This window comes from Acanthochromis polyacanthus, chromosome 18 (assembly GCF_021347895.1).
Source record: "Acanthochromis polyacanthus isolate Apoly-LR-REF ecotype Palm Island chromosome 18, KAUST_Apoly_ChrSc, whole genome shotgun sequence".
Taxonomy (NCBI): domain Eukaryota; kingdom Metazoa; phylum Chordata; class Actinopteri; family Pomacentridae; genus Acanthochromis; species Acanthochromis polyacanthus.
Window position 1 is genome coordinate 14,681,826 of NC_067130.1, and position 19,730 is coordinate 14,701,555.

At 40.5% G+C, this 19,730-nt stretch overlaps 1 protein-coding gene across 1 annotated transcript in view; it reads right to left on the minus strand.

Moving 5' to 3' along the window:
• The window catches only part of lamc3 (laminin, gamma 3), a 135,435-nt gene extending 119,983 nt beyond the window's left edge, over positions 1-15,452 (minus strand). The window contains exons 1-2 of the mRNA XM_022214516.2: positions 14,846-15,452; positions 4,359-4,663 (exon numbers count right to left, since the gene is read on the minus strand). Coding sequence (XP_022070208.1) covers positions 4,359-4,663; positions 14,846-15,230 — 690 coding nt within the window. The 5' untranslated portion in view covers positions 15,231-15,452. The remainder of the gene's footprint in view (positions 1-4,358; positions 4,664-14,845) is intronic.
• Between the last annotated feature and the right edge of the window lie 4,278 nt (positions 15,453-19,730).

Here is a 19,730-nt window from a genome sequence, read left to right on the forward strand (position 1 = left end):
GAGAAGTGCTCACTATCACAGATTTAGACAGATTTGTGAACAATATTTTTAGAGAAATGGTGATATTGTGTATGTGGAAAAAGTTTTAGATCTTTGAGTTCATGTCATAAAAAATGGGAGCAAAAACAAAAGTGTTGCGTTTATATTTTTGGTGAGTGTACACGCATGCTGCCTCTACTTAATTGTTGCAGCTGGACCCTGTATTTCACAGTTCCTTATGCTTTATCACTAACTCTACATACCCACCACTGTGTTGTGTACGATCTGATTTCCTAGCCTTCATAGCAGCTACGCTGGTTTAGCTGGTTTAGAAAGCATTACTGGGCAAACTTCCATTGTGTTTTGGTACATTTCTTTCACCCATGAAGAACTTCTGTGACTCCCTCTCTGCTAGATGGCCACTATAGGTACCCAGGATTCACTGTGAGCTTGGCAGAGTAGCTTTCTCCCATAATGCACCTTGTTCATGGAACAATGTCCAAAACACTTTAAAGCTCAGTGATTTTGTCTCCCTAAATCAATTCAAAAACTTGCTCAAGGAAAATGTAATCCATGTGTGTAACTGCTTTTCCTGATCTGTTTTTCCTCCTTTTGTTTTTGTTTGAACCTCTTCCAATATTTCTTTTTATATTAATATATCTGAATGTTTTTATATACCGTGAGCATTTTCCATTCTCTGAAATGGTGTGCTGTCTTGGCCAGGTCTCCCTTAGAAAAGAAATTTTTAATCTCAAGGGACTTCTTGGTAAAATAAAGGTAAAATAAAATAAAAAAATGAAGTGCAAACATTTCATTGATGCTTCAGCAAAAGGTCATCTAGTAATTAGAATTAGCAGTTGAAGGTAAAATGGCAAGTTCATGATTTGAAGATGTAAGTAACTTCGATTTATAATGTTTCAAAACCAACCCTTGCAAAACATTTTTGTTATTTACAGGAATGAATCAAACATGATTCAGTTGCACCAAGCTTTGGCTCTGGTTTACTTCAGCAGTTTGTTATTAGGTGTTGCATTCAGAGATTCGCTTCACAAATGAGTTTCAAAACAAGAAATACTGGGCTTTGGCTGTGCTGCTGCACCTTTAAATTGATTTGTAATACTTATATGCAGCAAACTGAATACAGTGGCAGGCTGAGAAACATACATTCTCAACTTTCTTAAGTTTTGGAGGATAGTTTCCTTAATCGAGGCTGGAGCAGGTTGTGGTTATGCAAGGTTACACTGCATATCCTCCACATATCCACACTTACTCTTCTCATTTAATGATGTGGAGGAGGACAGTTTTCTTTACAGAGGGGGTAGTGACTACCAGACATATTTTCATGCTAATTCTTCGAAAGGTCAGACAGAAGAACATGCTATTTTTATTATTGTTTGGAAGAGGATTTGCACATGGCTAGAGTGGGCCATGACTGTGGACTGATCATCGCAACCTCTCGCCCCCTCTAAAATAAGTGACATGATTGTTGCAGATGCATGTCCACTCCATGGTAGGGATTTTTGTTGTTATTGTGAAGATGGGGAGTAAAAATAGCAACATACAGTCGCCTTAGGGAACAGTAGAAAGAAACTGCATACAGAATGACAAAAATTCGGCCAGTGGGTGGCTGACATGGTGTCCACATGCTGTGAATCAGATTTTGGCTGTGGTAGAGGGACTTGAAAATAAGAAGAGTTAAGAAAGGTTTGCTTATTAAGTCCTGCTTGGGTTGTTTATGATTGTTTTGTCTTTAGTCTGGTAGCTAAATACCTGTTTTTGCCATCACTGCAATTCCCTCAGTGTCAAGTGAGTGGAACGTGCAGTTCTTTCCGATAAGTAGGCAATTATGAGAAGATGCAACCATATCTGCTGTGTAAAAGTCAATTCTTTCGAGAGTATCACTCCGGATGCGATTTTTAAAATAAAATGTTAATCGAGCACGTACTTGATATTGTTGTATTTCCACAAAATCTGATCTTGTAATACAATATGCACCCTGGCACACCTGATTCTGCACACGTTAGTGAGCTAGAAACTGAGCTACTATCCGTTTTGATCACTGATAAACAGAAGGTAATTCTGATTACTTCTCGCAGTCAGGTGAAGTGCATGAAAAATGTCAGGTGCAAACTTCAAAATAGAACATTGTAATATGCTTATAACACATTTTAATTCAAACTGTGATCTTTTCCAAACCTACTCAAGTCATTTTTAAACAGCAACTCAAAAGGCAAATGAAAGCAAAACTTTGACCAAAAAATCTCATGGAATTGTCCCAGATGTGAGCCTAACTCCAGGCTCTTGGAAGATCTTGTGACTTACGCCACTTTCATCAATCAAACATCCTGATCTGGATCTGTCGCTCTTTGGAAGTGGAATCATGCTGGACCACTGCCATCAAACAGATGTGACACCAGAGCTCTGGTAAATTAAGTCATAACGGAGGTGAAGGTGGACGAGGTGACCTCCTGCCACAATGTATGGGTGTGACAACTGAAACTGCCATATCCAAAACAAGTGTCAAGAGACAAGTGTGATTAATATTTTTTCATGGCTATGCGCAAACACTCACGTGACCTCACTAAGGCTGCAGAGCACTGGATTCCTAATAAAAGTCACGGTTCTGCTGGGAAACCTCGAGTCCTGGCATTCATACGGATGTTGCTTTGACACAAATCAACCACCTTGACATTGTTAGAAACCAAGCACAAACCCAAAGCCTTTCCTAGCAGGACAGTGTGTCCCAGAAACTGCTCAGGAATGTCTCGAGGAACACAAAACAGAGCCCAAGGCTTTGACCCGGCCTCCTAACCCTCTAGATCCTAAAGTTTTGGCTAAACAATGTTCTTAGCAACAGACACACCAACTGTATCTGTGGGGGTCTGTCTATGTGTGTTTGTGTTCAGCTCAGCCGAACACATAACTCATCAGAAACTCCATTTCTTCCTTTCATTGCCAGCTTCCTTTCCACTTTCTCAGCTTGTTCCGCTCTTCTCTGTAAGTTTCTGTAGCCGATTTATAAACCCCCCAGGTCTCACATGATTTTTTTTTTGCTCAAGTTAAAACAATTTCAACTCATACAGATACGTCTCCGCATCAATTCAAGGTGATCCGTGTGAACACAAAGATTTTGAAGCTCTGCTAAAGAAAATTAAATATCACTAGAATATATTGTATTATAGGTTTCTGGATGTGACTCCTGTGATTTTATATCATGATCTGCTATTTCTGGCTACATGTATTCCATCTGTAACGGTGTTCTTAATGCATGTCGCATAAAGTCAGTAGGTAGTCCTGTAGGAACTCTTCTCTGATCAAATAACTTAAACTGACGAGACAGGATTACCTTTACTGTATATTAGGTCCATTACAAGTCACTGTAAGCAAAGCTGAGACCTGTAAATAATACAGTACTTGCATACAATATTTAACTTTCCCTCATGGCATGTATAGGCACAGATAAAAGCACCGGACAGCAGAGATCCTCAGGAATAATTAATAGGGAAAAGTCTCTGAAAGTTTTTCAACTTAAGCAGCAATATGGAGCACATGCACGGACCGGACAGGCGCGTGCACGTATGCTCACAGCCCTGTCTAAGGAAAAGGAGTGGCTGCATTAAGTGCTTTATTTACTCATTTTAAGCCACGCTTTACTGTGCCCACCCCTCCCAGACTCGCCCTCAAGAGGCTGCCATTAATTCAGCACAGCCCTCTCAAGGCTTCATCAATGTTAATCAGAGCTAAACATAACATTAGATTCACTTCAGCTGCTTTGAAAAAGGCTCGAAGGCATGCATATACATGTATGGCTACAGGATGTTTGTTTGTGTAAAAGTGTGTGCACTGGTGGAGTTTGGAAGATAAAATCAAGACTTTAGGGGGTGGCCTGGAGGATCACGGGCTGTTTTAAACTTTACAGCAGGTTACACAGCACCGGTAACAGGCTTTCTGTGCCATGAGAGCAGCCCTTGTGTCTAGGGAATAACAATGAAGCTTTCTTGCATTTAGGCACGTTCATTTCCTCAAAGAAAATCTGAAAAAGCTAACACCGGGGAGCACCTAGCATCCTTTGTGGACTGTGATCACGCTTTTGAAATGTAATCCATCCGAAAGCAGCAAACAGTTAAATGCTTTTTCATGTTTAATCTGTATAAAACATTTGTCTCTTCTGAGGAATATTTTTCCTTGTGTTAATTACTTTTTCAAAACAGATTGTTTCTTCCCTTTGCTACAGTCAGAATCTGTATGATTCGATTAAGTGTGGGAGCTCGCTTTCTAGTTAGATGTGAAGTTCCTGCAAAAGCACGTTTAATTCAATTTAAATATAGGGGAGGAAAAAAAGAATGACATCATGCACACACAAAAATAAGCATCCTCACCTGCAAAACCAGACTTTGGTCAAAGTTGTACGCACTGGGTCGACCTTCCAGAGTGGAGAAAGCCACGTTTCCACCGGTGAGGGGAGAGATGTCACTGAACTCATCTGTACATAAAGCAGTCCTTTCATCATCCCCAGGGCGGACATAACCTTTCGCGTCCTTCCCGTAGGTCTTGCTACAAGAGCCACTGTAATACTGGTAAGGTAACCAGTCCCCGTTCTCCTCCGTGCGCTTGTAGACGGCGAAGCTCTCCGGCCGACTGGTGTAGAATTTCAATCGTATATAGGTTATCTCGAAGGCCTTCCCTGTGGAAAACAGATATGATTAGCTTTGAATGGAATCGTTAAAAGAATTAGTATAGGAACTGGTTCCAATGCAGTTTTACAGTTAGATTAGAGTTGTTATGGCAGAGATAAATACTGTGGGGTGATGGTTTAGGGCCCAAGAGTAAAGAAAAAAAAGGATGAACATAATTGCATTATAGAAATACGGAAAACAACAGGAGATAGACTTAATTTCCTGTGCCTCTATGCAGGGTAAATGAAAGTCATTCCTACAGGAGTAGAAAAACACCCAGGATTATTTTCTCAATATCCAGATCATAATGGGCCCCTGGAGTGAAACTTAGGTCAAAGGGAAAGAGGCGAAAAAGTGTTTATTCTTATATTAAATGTAGGACAGAATAAGCCAATAAATGCAAAATCACAAAAGGGAAAAGTCGACTGTGTAGTCAAATCCCTGGCTGGAATGGAGTCTGATGCAACGACAGAAAAGCAGCCAATCTAATCAATACCAGAGTGATTGGTCAAACAGAACACTAATGAGTGTCAGGAGGGGGTGGAGCGGGCCATAGAATTAAACATGTTGACTGAACAACATATTTAAACGGTCTACGGGGTTTTATCTGTATTTTTCGAAACAGGGAAGAGAAGAGAGAGGAGGAGGATTTGTATTCCCCATGAATCAGCCTCAATCTGCGAAAAAGGCAAATGTGTTTTCAGAGCACAATCTCTGCATCTGGTGGCTCCAAAACAAATGAGGAGATATATGCAGATTTCCATTAGAGTTGGTGTTGGGGGATTTAGCAGATCCAGCTAAGTTGGTTGTAATTGGTGTTGCACTGTGACTGAAGAAATGTAATTTTTGAAGGTGCATAATAAGTAAGAGGATGAGTCTACCAGGCACATTTTTAATTAAATGAGAGGAAAGGTTAGGAAAGAACGTATTTTGCCATATTGCACGCTCTTGTTTGCATATACTGCACTGTCAGAAGGCTGGAATTAATGGGATTTTTTTTTCTTTAGGGTGGTTCCTGTTTTATTATTGGTACAGCTGGTGTGCTGGCTTGGTTTTGCAGAAAATCTGACATCTTCCCTAATCTGAATGTAAAATACAGAATCAGTGGCTCTCTTTGATTGAGTGCTGCCATTTCCCCTTGACGGTTTACTGACAGTGATAATCTTGGAACCATGTCAAATACTTCCTGAGCATGAAGGCACATTCAGAAATGTTGTGAAACTTAAGAAACTGGGCAACACAAATTGAAGTCCCACTGAGACCAGAACAAGAAGAAGCACGTAGAAAGTCTCTTAACAGGTTTCTTCAGAGCACTCGTGGGTATTTTTTCCGCTACATCATTAGATATTAAGTCTCAGCTGCTCCGCACATTCATAGAGGGACACCATTCACTGGTACAGCCATAATGACATCTGTTGCTTTTCTCCTGCCAACTCAGAACTAAGCATCGTTGTTTCTTCTCTCTACAGAAATCTCTAATAGTATCTTTCCTTTAGGAGCCCTAAGATCATTTAACTTTCATTTACTCCCTGCATGAGGTGAGCTCAGCCCTGCTGGGACCGAGGAAAAAAAAACATAAAAGAAGTAGAAGATGAAACATTTGTTGGATAAACCCCTGTAATGAAATGCAGACTAATTGGAAAGGATCTTTGTACGTTTTCATGCTTACTGTTTAATGAATCGTGATTCACCCTCTTTCAGGAGTGCATTAATGTGTTCATTAGTTTATGTGGGCACAACAGTGTGCATTCATTAGGTTGCATGGGCAAAGAGGAGGGGAGCAGAGTTATGGGAGGTTAACTAAGCAAGGGAACATATAACAAAAATGTACAGAAAATGCACCCAGTGATAGATTATACACATTTATTTTCACAGTTTGGAAATTATGCTCGGAAACTGAGCTTGCTGGGACTTTACAGAGGTGATCAAGAACCATCACAGATAAAACCAAAGCTTTCAATGTTGGAGAAAATGATTATTTCAGCACCGACTGCTAAGAATAAGAGCTGAGAGCTGCAGAAGTGCAGCGTCTGACCTGCTCTGAGTCATCCGTGTCAACTTAACACAGCTGCTCTTGTCGGCCCAGACTGAGACTAAACTCACCACAAGTACTGGAGACTATTTACAATGTCGGCAAGCTGGGAGGTTTGTGATCAGCAAATAAACAGATGAGTGGATTTGTCTTCCAATCATACTACATCTCCGCGTCGAGAAATGATTTCTCTCTCTCTTACGGAGAATTATGTCTCCTACGTGGGCCAACAATCTGGCTGTGAGAGTGTCATGGCAACTCTGGCAGACTTTTATCATTGTTTTACATCGGAGACAGGATGTTGCTTTTCTTTGACGCCGCTGAATGAGAACCAGCTGCAGACATCAATGTGTGCTGATAGAATGTGTGTGTCTCTCACCGAGTCTTTTGTGGGAAAAACCTGACCCCAATTCCTTACCAGCAAACCGCCCGGCATTTTCCTTTTTTTTTTCCCCCCCACCCCTTCTTCCTCATTATGTTTTGTTTACTCCCCTTGAAGCAGCCCGGCTCCCCCTCTTTCTCCTCCTGCTCATCCACAGACCCACTCTGACCTGGCTGCAATGTGTGTCCCCGCATCCGACTGCTGTGTTTATCATCCCTGCATTTTCCTGTATTCCCTTCAGAGAGAGCGTGTTTTGTTTGGAGAGGATAAAGAAAACAGTAACGTCGACGGCGCACCCCCCCACCAGCAACCCAGATGGATCACAGAGCTCTCATACGAACCAAAAGGATGCCACGCATACAACATTTAGGGATATTCAGTTACATAAAACTGTGTGTTGTGAAAACTTAATCATCGTTCACTTAAGAATGCGAAGCACGGACGAGACACATCAAAGGGCACTGAGAATAGAAAAACACATGTTTGGTAGGTAGTGGAATAGGGAGCAAAGGTCAATTTAGTCTAAAGGAGACAGCCTTGTGGGTGTTGGGAATGTTTGAAGAATAACAAACCCTCCAGACAGCACAGAACATAGCTTTGCAGCAGCAACAGCAGCGTTGCCACCTATCTCCAGGAAAAGAACTAACCGGAGAATATGAACAACAAAGCCTCAAAACACAGCCAGACATCTGCTTGCTATTGGAAATCAATATTCTCCATTTGATAGAGGCACTTCCTGCCTTCGGAACACGTGACATAACCATTCGTCTGCGGTCAGAGCGCTGACATTTTCAACTTCTGTCATCATTTTGTCCCCGTCTCTTGTTCCTTTGAAGCGCCGCTTTTTTTTTTGACAGGGAGCGCCCACCTACCCCTCCACCCAACTGCCGAGGAGGCAGGAGGAGAGCCGACGTGCCAAGGAAATTTCGAGTTTCGAACACAGGCGGCCTTTCCTCGCTGATTGCTGGAAATCAAAACACACACTCATACAGGATGTAGTTACACCAATCCTAACCCTTATTCAATATCAATCTGTAGCTTTAAAATAGGAGTGAATCAAGTTACTCATTGTAGCAAAGCCATAGACAATTATCACCTGACTCTATAGAACTTCATGGCTTTGTCGAGCTCATACTTTATGCTTTATGTGTTATTTTTACTCTACCAAGGAACGCAGCAGAGTTATGTGATGTTCGGCATTGGTTTGTCTGTCTGTCCATTTGCAACATTGCTCAATAACGGATTTCGATGACATTTTCTGGGAAGGTCTGAAATGACACAAGGACCAAATGATTAGATTTTGGCAGTGATGTGGCTTATAGTCTGGATCCATGGATTTGTTAAAGATTTCTCTATCACTGTGAGATAGCGGTACGGTGTCACTGTAACTATGATAACAAGTAAACACTACGTCAGCTGCCTGCTGAGGGTCACATGATTGCAATCCTACTACAAATCAACCGCTGCGGACCACAAATTTCTTAAAAGATGCCATCCATTGGAAATGATACAACGACTGAGCAGCCTTGACGGAGTACTGCGCTCTCTGAGGGCTTTTTTTGTTTATTTGAGTGACACCTGGTTGCCGACAAGACGATGCACCATGGAGGTCATCTTATAAGTTGGTTGTAGGACTTTGCTTATCTTAGAGATAAGATACATCAGAACATTTTAGTGAAAGCTCAGGGGAAAACTGTAATTTTTCTACTATTTCAAGTTCTTGAGCTTAAATTTTGTTATAGAGTGTAGTTTTAATCTAATGTTTGGACAACTAAAATTCTAATGGACACAGCAACATAATTATTATCTTTTGAATTTGATGGTGCTGACCCTAATCTTTTAGAATAGTTTCATTGGTGTAATTTATGCATATATCTTTTTACTTGTATCTTTCTATTATGTTATTTAAATATATTCTTGATGATGTTTTAATTGACATTAACACTTAAATTAAGCAAATTGTATATATCATTTTTATTGTATTTGATCTCTTGATAAGGTCACAAAACATTTTTTAGGCCAAATGTTGACCAAATCTTGATTAAAACTATAACAGCTAGTTGCAAATGACATTTTTTTTTCACCAAAAAGTGTTTAATTTAGGCAAAAATGGAATATACTAAAATCTAAGATTAAATCTAAATTATCAATCAACTTGCTAAATATGATGTTCATATGTACATTTATAAACTCAAAATAGTTTAATTTCATGAATAGATAAAAAAAAGAAATGTTAATGAGTTAAATAATGGTAAAGTAAGGGAAGGGTACAGAAAGAACTTGGTCGAATATCATTTTAAATAAAGCTTCTGTAAAAACCAATGCCAACAGAAGGTTCTACTTTGGACATCAAAGCCAAATAAATTCACCGTGGAGCTCATGTGTTCTCCATGGCTAAGGTCTGCCATTTTGTGATTAAAGCCAGGATGTCTCGATTTGTTTCAGTCACAGCATTGATCCTGGTTACTGCACACTGTTTTCGCCGTTATCAGCTAAAAGCCCTAAAAGTCCCACATGCTATTATGAAGGAGATAGAAACTGAGTTAGTGACTTTAGTACGAACATTAGCATTTAGCAGAGCCAGATCTCTACCTTGGAGAGACCCAAGTAGAGTTTAAAGTAGAGCAGAAGATTCAACTTACATTTGCCAGGTAGGCAGACATAACTCAAAATGAATTGCTCAGAGTTGCCAGTATGCAAAAAAAATCCATAGAATTGACAAATGGATCAATCAGCCTAATACCATTTATATCCAAAGTATGCTCTATGATGTAACCCATGTCTGGTGCTGTTACAAACAGGCTTATATTCACAGATGGAGAGGTTTAATAGAAATTTGAATCTATTCATTCATTCACCATCATTAGCAATCTCACCTCTAGTCTGGGTCCTTCATCAAGTAATGTTGGTAAAGAAGCTCGCAACCTCAATGTCAGTGAAAGGACTGAGTTGTCTTTTCATGTCCAGGTGACTAAAGTGCAGTCTTGCTTTGCTAAACTGAGACAGCTAACCGAGATCAGGTCATTTCTCTCCTCTGCAGGCTTAGAAAAGGTCAGCTATGCTTTTATCTCCTCCAGACTTGGCTGTTGTAAATCACTTTATTCTAGTATCAGCAACGGAAACATCCAAAGCCTGGAGTTAAGTCAAAATGCATCTGCCAAGCTTTTAACATCAATAGAAGCTTCCATATTACCTCAATTCTAGCTGTAATTTAATGGTTACGGTGAGTTTCCGAATTGATTTTGAGAACATACTGCTTGTTTTTAAAGCTTTGAACGATCAAGCTCCTGACTCTATCTGTGATATGCTAACATCCCTATTAGCCTTATCGCTGCCTGAGATCATCCAGCAGGGACGCACTAACAGTTGTAAAGCTTCAACCTGCCACTAAAAGGTTAATAGGCCTTTATTGTCTGTGCCTTTGCAGCTGTGGAGCTCCTTGCCTAAAGAGTTCAGGGAGGCAGACCTAATATGCTCTCACTTTGATCGCATGGCTTATTGTTAATGGTTGGTATTTGTTGCAACTATTTTATCGTGTGATATTTTAAGTTTTGGATCTGACATATTTGCAAAGTTTGTTTTTATTATAAACCACTTAACTTTGTTTTTGAAAGGTGCTATATGAATAAAGTCACTGACATTATTTTTTCAGTCCACCTATCATGTGGTGGGGTGTGGCGCACTAAAGCCTCTTCCTGGACGTATTGGGCAAAATTATGATACAAACCAACTTGAATGACTTCAAAGTGTCAACTCTCCCAAAGTCTTTGTAACTAGACGTTTTACATTCACATGTTGATTTGAATTCATAACTAAATGCTAAGAATTATTATATTCAGGGCCATTTATATTTTCAGGACCATTATCGGCTATTCATGGCACACAATAGAAAAATCACATCTGGCTTCTCTTGATTTGGCATTATACCTGGGTATTTGGACTATTTGCATTTGATTTGCGGATAAAAGAGTAAAACCTACAAGTGCATGGATTAAAGCACAAATGAAATGCGTTTTTTTAATCCTTGTGTTCTAAGTGAGAATAAATTAAATTTAGCTTTTTACAAGAAAGTAGTAATTAAAATTAGTTTAATAATAAAAGGGGGTGCACAGCAATATTGTTCCAGGGCTCTCAAAATTCCTCTGTGTAGAAGCTTGTTGATAAGAGGCCTCTGTTATAGACTCACAAACACAGCTTAGCAAATAAATGGAAATGAAAAAGGTAACTGCATAAAAAGATTTGTATTAATTCTTTGTAACATTAATCACCACAATTTAATTCAGTTATAGTGACAAATGTGGTGTGTTACTCATTTCAACAGCTTTGCACAGCATGGTAATGGGATAATGATGTTAATGGCTCAAGCTGGTCCCATAAAATTTTTTTGTAATGAGAAATGTCTTAAAATGCAAATATCTACACGGGGCACACAAAGTGAGTCAAATGCATTTTCTCAAAGGAAAAGAGTGCATGAAGGGGGTAATCTTAAAAAAAAACCTGTATTACTTTTTCCATGCTATTAACACAGAAATGCAGTAAAAGTGGTGCATGGTTACATATTTGCTTTGAACTAGGAGCCCTCGGCTTTCTTTCTGAGCACAAATCAAGTCAAGTTTTGCCATTTAAGATGTCGGTTTTCTCATTTTGCTCTGACTAAAACCCTAATGTCAAATATTTATCTTATCTAATCTTAACTCAGACTAATCCCCCTTATCCAAACCATGAAATAGTCGACTCAGATGTTTTACTTGCATAACTTTTCAAGCCCCCTCCTCTCCTCTAACAAAGCCTATGAACTCTCCCTCTCCCAAATTCTCTCAGTTCAGTGCCATCAGGTATAATACTGATTCTGGCAAGACAGGTTGCTTGTTCTTCAGATAATTAATTGTATTTCCTTTGTTTGCAATAATCATTTGACTGCATTTCAAAAACTCCAAAAGCAACATTTTGCTGAATATGTATATCTGAGACATTTCTCTCCAAAAGTTCTGTGAAAACTTTCATCAAAGTGAAGAGGAAATTAACATAATTTCAAGTGACAGTGGACTTGCTGACCAAGTCTCTGGCTATCCAAAAATGACTCTGGCTGGGGGGTTAATGAGATTTACCTCCCTGAAAAGTAAGTGTATCTTTTGAATTCCAAATGCATTTTATGTAAATGCCCGGCTAACTTCAGTTGGTCTTCTTATCATCGTCCTACTCCTGTCAAACTCAGGGCTTCTCTGCAGGTTATAAGCTACTTATTGCTTGGAAATTCTCTCAACATATTAGGTGCCTCCTGTTTCATTTATGTTCGCTTTTACAGGATACTTGCTGAAGTGAAAACATTGCTTTTAACCTGTAGCAGAAGATTATGCTGAATTTGTAATGACACAGTGTGACAGTGTGGAGATCAAGTTACAATGGTTACATAACAGATTTGTGGCCACGGCCTGGACCAAATTATATTAGAGATGTCTTTTTATGAAAGCTGTATGCTGTGGTGGTTGACATATGTTAAGAATGTATCTTTAACTTGAGTTCTGAGGTCACCGTGGCAGCCACATTTGGATGGATTCATCATCAATACTCTGGCAGGATGTGGGCTGAATGAAAGGGAACGTGGGCAAGCTTTGTACCACCGCTCAGTTTCTGTCTGGGTACGTCAGATGCATCTGTGTGTCCTTCTTATCCTCTGTAAATACCAATAAATTCTCCGACATGCCCTTGTAACTATGCACCCACAAATACTCCAAGTCTGAGCTATGTCTGGGCCAAAGTGTTTTTATGAAGACTGTTCAGAGTCGAGGGTGCATCTGTTTTATATTAAGCATTTCACAATTATTGGACTCACAGTACACAAAATAACAATCAAGGTTCCTGTAGCAGAGAAAAAAGGAAAATGAAAAGCTGATGACATATAATTTCAGCTTGTGTGAGAAAAACGAACATACATTGAAATGAGATTCCATCACTAGGCTCTTAATACTGGAACTCATCTGCAGTCAGCGGAGTGCTAAATCTACTGCTAATATTCAGATCTGGACACAACAAATGCATTGCTCATGAAAGGCTTTCAAGCACTTTAAAGTGGCAATATTGTGCTCCTCTTCAGCAAATTAATGAAAGTCTCACATGTCCCCAGATTGTGGCTTTCAATTTGTCAGCTGAAAATGCTGCAGAGACGGTTCACTGTACTGTGAATGTGGAACGCCTATGTCTGTACTCTCGCACAGCCAGATCACATTCTAGCATCGACACAGTGATCTATAGAATGGTCCAATTCAAGTCCTCTTGGGTGGCGTCAAATGTGGAATTGTTTTGGTGGAAAATTTGCAAGCAGGATCAATATAGAATTCACAAACAAAACCAAAATTAGCACACCTACCTTATTGCACGATGGAAACCTTCAGCATAGTGAAGTAGATTCTGAAAACACTAACATGTAGATAGTGGAGGGGACGGAAAGTGACCTGAAATGCAAGCTTTTACCCACAACCTATATCTGGCGAGTCAGACTATATTGTCTGCGGGTGAGATGCCGCTGTCCACTACCCCTACATGAAGAAGACTCTCTCTGCATCTGTGACTGACAGTGGGGAGCAAAACACCTATCTGCTGACTGCAACGTAAAACAAATGTGCGTGGGACCAAGATTTTCAGAGAGATTTTCATCTGTCTGAGGAAATGTCACCAAATTCACAGCACAGAGTTTGTCAGATTACATTTCAGTGATGAAAGCAGTGTTTTATCACCATAGAGCCACAGCTGTGAAATGTTTCTGAGGTAGCTGCCAGTAAACATGTAGTCTTAATGAGCTCTATTTCAGTCACAGTTTCATACTTGTTCTGTTGTCTGACAACAGAAACAGATAAATGTGCAAATGAGAACAGCTTTATTGGGAGTTTGGTTGTATTAAAATGGAGTATTTGTGAGCACAGAGAGCATGAGAGAAACCAACAGGATGGACACTGGTTGAGTTTAGATTGCACTGAAGGGCAACAGGTAACATGGAATCACAATATCTCACCCAGTCCTTATTCATTAGTTTCGATTTCAAGTTTCCAACATCTCTGAAAGTCCCTCAGCATTACCTTTTCCAAAGAGCTTTGACCTGAGCGCAAATGATCGAAGTTTTTCATAATGTTAGGCACATCAGTTAAGTAGTGTGCTAACATTTGCTGTGGTCATAGCGTGTGCAATGGTGTTTTGGTCACAATCAATAGCTAAAACAATCCTCTGGGTCTTAAGATCTTCAGATTCTGTGAGTATATAAAGACTCTTGAGTTCACTCCTGTAGCCAGCAGCACAATATTTGGTGTGTTTTGCATTTTACATATCACAGAAGCAGCTCTAGGAAGCGAATAAACCTTTCTGATTGTAAGGCAGCTGCTCTTTCGCAATAGCTCACCTCACATGCAGTGGGCAGTGAGGGGGCAGAATTTTGCAAAGTTTGAGCCACTGGCAGCAGCTGACTAAAACTCTTACTGGCTTGTAAAATTGGGATGCTTTCTAGTTGTGGGAGGGCTCAAGGAATGGCAGAAGTCTTTATACCTCAACAGCATTTACTTTACATTTCTAAGTTTCAAACAACCACAAAACCCAATAAAAATGTGTTTTCACTGAAATCGCACATTAAACACACCATAGCAGCAGAGACAATAATTGAAAGCTGAACACACACATGCTTGACCTACATCACTCTTCCTGACCACAGGCTACACTACAAATTGAAGGAAGTCAAGCCCAAGAATTCAGAGGTCAGACTGAGCTAATGATGTGCTGCAGTGCTCTTACCCAGATGGAGGGTGATGTTTACAGAATTGGGATGTTGGACACCATAGTACATGGACTGGCTCTGCCACCACGTGGGCTCCTCATTCCTGTGAAAGTCTGTCAGGAAGCTGGTATTGTGGTTCAGTTCTGGATCTGATGCATCACAGTTGTGGCACGAGCGCGTTGAGCCGGTCTGCATGCAGTAGTCCTCAGGTGGGGAACCACACACGTTTGATGCCACCACGGTGCGATTGAAGGCGACATTCTCAAACTTGGGCATACAGCGGCTTGGTCCACCCTCATCATCATAGCAGGAGTCCATCGCGGCCCTAACATGAAGGTGGAAGTGCAGATGAAGAGAGAGCAGGACCAGGAAAAGAGAGCTCACAGCAAAGGATGTATCCATGTCTACAAGTAGCTCCAATCATATATACACATCAAACTTTCATCCTTGTATACTTTTATGCAGAGATGCAAACACATAAAGACCCTGACTGGACAGAAATAATCCAACAACAGGAAATAAGTCCAGTCCAGAACTCCTTTGTCTACTCTCTCACTACTCTGTTCTGCCTCTACTTGGTCTCCCACATATGTTATCCCTCTGTGGAGTGGAATGAAGTTTATGCAGGAACTCCTCACTTCAGGAGCAGCATGAGGCAGAGGAGGGACAGGGGTGGGGGCTGGAGGATCCAACGCTTCATAAAACTTCTCCACCTGCTGGTCATCATAAGCACTGCACCACCACCGGCATTAAATGCACAGCAGGCCCGGGTGAAACAATGTCAACTGGCAGTAAAGCGCATTTTACAACGTATGGGTATTTAAATATTGCAGCAGCATGGCTGTTATACCTCTGGGCATTGAGGTAGTGAGTACCAAAGCACCTGCATTTACCTCTTATGGGAACACACAATATCATCGATATGGTGAAAAATGTGCTTGGCAGTTGGCCCCACAGCAGGATATTGTGGTAAATGCTGACTGTAGTGATTCACAGTGCAAGACTGGAGGCGCTTAAACTGTCTGGGATATTTCAGCACGGCAGTGGTCATCTCCATAAAGGAATGTTGCTCAGGGGAGCTCTGCTACCTAAAGGGACAATTTATTTCTAATAAGAGGAGTAAAAAAAGCTTCATTGCTTGTTTTTTTTTTCTTTTTAGATCCGCTACAAGGCCACATATTGTGAGATGCAAGAAGCAGTTTGTATACCCCTTTAATTCATACTGACTACAATCATCTGTCAGCGTTTGAATTCTCTACACAATGAATTAAAAGGTAAAACTGTGATGACAAGTTATTTTAAGTCACTGATATAAACAGAAAACTGCCTGAAATCACATTTTTATCATACATTTTGTAGCCAATTGCCATATTTAGATCAAAGAAGGATCCAAACACAGTGGACAGGCAGATAAAATAAAGTTAAAAAACAAAAGCACCCTGCCAAGGAAATCTTGAAAAAATTTGTGGCAGAAATCATGGCAACGTAGTATGTGGGTATTCAATATAGATGTGCCCACAAACAAATTGACCTTGCGCTGAGCACAGGTGCATGTTATGCATGTGTACGTTATGTACAAATACCGAATCTCGTTATCGAAATATGTAGCGGGCGGTAGGAATTGATGGGACTCAAAAACACCCCTGTAATTTAATCAGTTGTTCCTGTATGATTCCTGATTGATAATTCCCGATAAAGTCTGCAACATTGGATTTGTAGTTGGATCGCAATTGTGATTGTCGGCAGACAGCTGACATAGCATTCAAAAACTGGCAGGGAGGCAAGACTGGAACACGAATGGCTGGAGATCCAGGCAAGTCCAAAATGATAATCCAGAGGAAACCAAGTCGTTCCAAAATCGGAATGAATACTAAAATGCAGAAATATGGGAATGCTTATAGGGACAAAAACAGGAAGCTGAACAGCCACAGTCCATAGGCAGGTGACAGGATCAGGCACACAAGCAGTCACAAAAACAGACAAAACGGCAAGACACAGGTGAGACCAATGAGGGTGAGGCAGACAATCAAAAAGAAGGTGTGTAGGAAGAAAAAGTAAAAAACAGGTAGATCTAAAAAGTGACATGGAATGTACCAAAGACTAAAACTAGAGGGAGACATGTGGAAAAAGGAAAACACACATGAGATGAGCTTACAAAACCCATGACAGCTGATGACTAATTATCAAATCATTAACTTCAGGATATGGGGGCAGAAATCACAGAGTGTTAAGTATCTTTGCTTTTATCGTCAAAGTGACTCGGACTGAATTAATGTTAAATTCTCCAAAGTGACTTACAAATGAGGTACAGTCTTAACATAAGTGCCTTGCAAATGACAGTTTTTATAGAATCCTCCAGAGAGGGATCAAGAGGTAGAAATAAAGAGAGAAGGGAAAGTGCATTTAATGTGAGTTAGTACTCCTGGAGGAGACAGGTTTTAAGACTTTTTGAAGACAAAGGGAGGCCATTACTACTTGGACTATTCCACCCACCCCTCTCAGAATGGAACATTCCATCTTTTCAACAGAGTGTATGGAAATGTTAAGTGGTGGAGGATGTTGATGTTTACCTGCAGCTAGTTGAGTTCCAGAATTGGTGCTACTTCCTTTATCTTTGCTGCTTAAAACCATTCGGCTATTTTAAGTCACAACTTCATATAGTTCACATACATTCCCATTTTCTGGTGATACTTGCTTCTCTCATTTCCACCACAGCGAGCCATGCTAAGTTGGTCCAAATGATAGCAAGGGAAGGTTTGCATGTTGGCCACCACCTTATAAAGCCTGTGTTCTACATTCAAACTGCCAATTTGCATTTGAAACCTTGTTGTATAATTATATCCACATTTAATCAAGCACATTACAAGCTGGCTGTAGCTGCACATTCAGATTTGTTGCATCGTCTGTACTTCTGTTTTATCCAAACACTGTAGGTATTATCATACTCTTGAGTCACATAGCTGAAATTTCATTGTTGAATTGTGCTGCCTTCGATGAATTTGTGGTTTCTTTGTGGGGGTTTTTCTGGCACCAGTGTGCCTCACAGTCCCACCTTGTGGCAATGCTGCACATGGCACTGAAACCTTGAAAGAGTGTGTTTTTTTTTTCTTATTTAGTTGTTTGCATTAGTTTCATGTGTTGTTTGCTTCTCTTCCTCCCAGAATGCACACATGCAAACCCCCACACACGCACACACACAGAGGCATCTTCCTACGCACCCTGTCAATACTTTGTTCAAAAAGACGTTTTTTTTTTTTTTTATCCCCCACTGGAATCTCTGGACTACTCGTGATTTTGCTTCAGTGGTGGGCTGTGATTTCCCAAAACTCAAGTGCATGTCAGTCATTTTCTTTCTTTTAGTGAGACCATGACGGAAAGACTCTAGATTCCCTGCCTTGCAGTGTTGGATAGACTAGTTGTTGTACAGGAGTGAATTACAGTGAATGACACAGCTCCAACTTAAGTAAGGAAAACCAGACAGGTGAGCATTTTGTCAGTGACTTGCGAAACCCTGCAAGAAAGTTGTAGTCAAGGCCAGAGGTGACCTGTACAGGGCGTTAATGGCAGTTAGACGAGACATGATGCTCAGGTTTCAAGCATTTTGCTGGTGAGGGTGAGAGATCTGAATAGTGTCAAATCAGAATGCACAGAGCTGAACCTGAGAAGGATGTTAAAAGCCCACTGCACAGCTTTTGTGTCAGATGATGCACTTTAGTGCACATGTGCAGAACCTCTACAAATTCTTATCCCAGTTAAGATGTGAACTGCATTGCAATCCACAGTTGAATGTGCACGTCTCCTTGTTCATGAGTATTCTGAACTTTCTTATAAACAGTTTATCAGCTGATGGTTTGTTCAATCCACATTTCAGTGTGTAATTTAAAAAATATTAGATTCCATGCACATGCAATGAGCGAAAGAATCTGAAGGCAAAATTTGTGATGGATGCTGATTCATTTTGTGTAACCTCTCAAATGAGAGTTTATTCAGAATGCTCCGAACTGTGCACAGCTTGCTCTAAAAAATTCTGAACACAGCACTGAGTACAGTGTCAAAGCAACAAGTGGTTATGGAGAGTCACAAGCATGTACGTGTAATTTTGCAGTATTCTCTGTGTCAATGATTTCACTGTTCCTGAATTCCATTTGATGTCTGGCACAGTCATGGAGAAAACCAGAAGAACATTTACAGTGGTGGAATTACAGATAGAATAAATGCTGCCGTGGGGGTGTTTTTAAATCAAGAAAAAGCTAGAGAACGAGACAACAAAGAAAGCAGTCATAAGACAGATAACGTGAAGCAGAGAGAGACAGGTAGTGTGGACAGATGCATTTAGAAGCTGTACATTTATTGATCCCAGTGGGATTTACGGCAAAGTCTTCCCCATAGCTCCTTGTGATTGCCTTGATTTATTGAGACTGTGTCAGTGCTCAGGCAGGGACATTGTAAAAGGAACCACGTCAATTTGCAGTGAAATCCTCAGCAGGATTTGGATGAGCACGGACCTGACTTTAAAACTGTTTGTTGCATGTGGATCAGTCGTTATGTTAAAGGATCTAATGCCTCTGCAAGCAGCCTCTTTATTGATCAAGTAGATTCATTATTACACCACCTGTACACAATTTGTTGTGTGTGAGAGCAAAACTTGTTGCATGGTTTAACACCGTTTATGAGCAACGTGCTCACAGAGAATTGTATGCATTAGGCACAGAAGGGAGATGTGGGGAAATGTTGTTATACCGAGGAACCGGCAGTGCGGTTTTTCTCGAGGGCAGCTGCAGATGAGTTTGCCCAGTAGGTCTGTTGAATCAGGATAACGCTGCAAATTCATCTGCAGAAAATAATGTTTTTTGACTTTATGTGCGACACTGTCGGTATGCCGGAAAATCAAAGTCAGTCAAC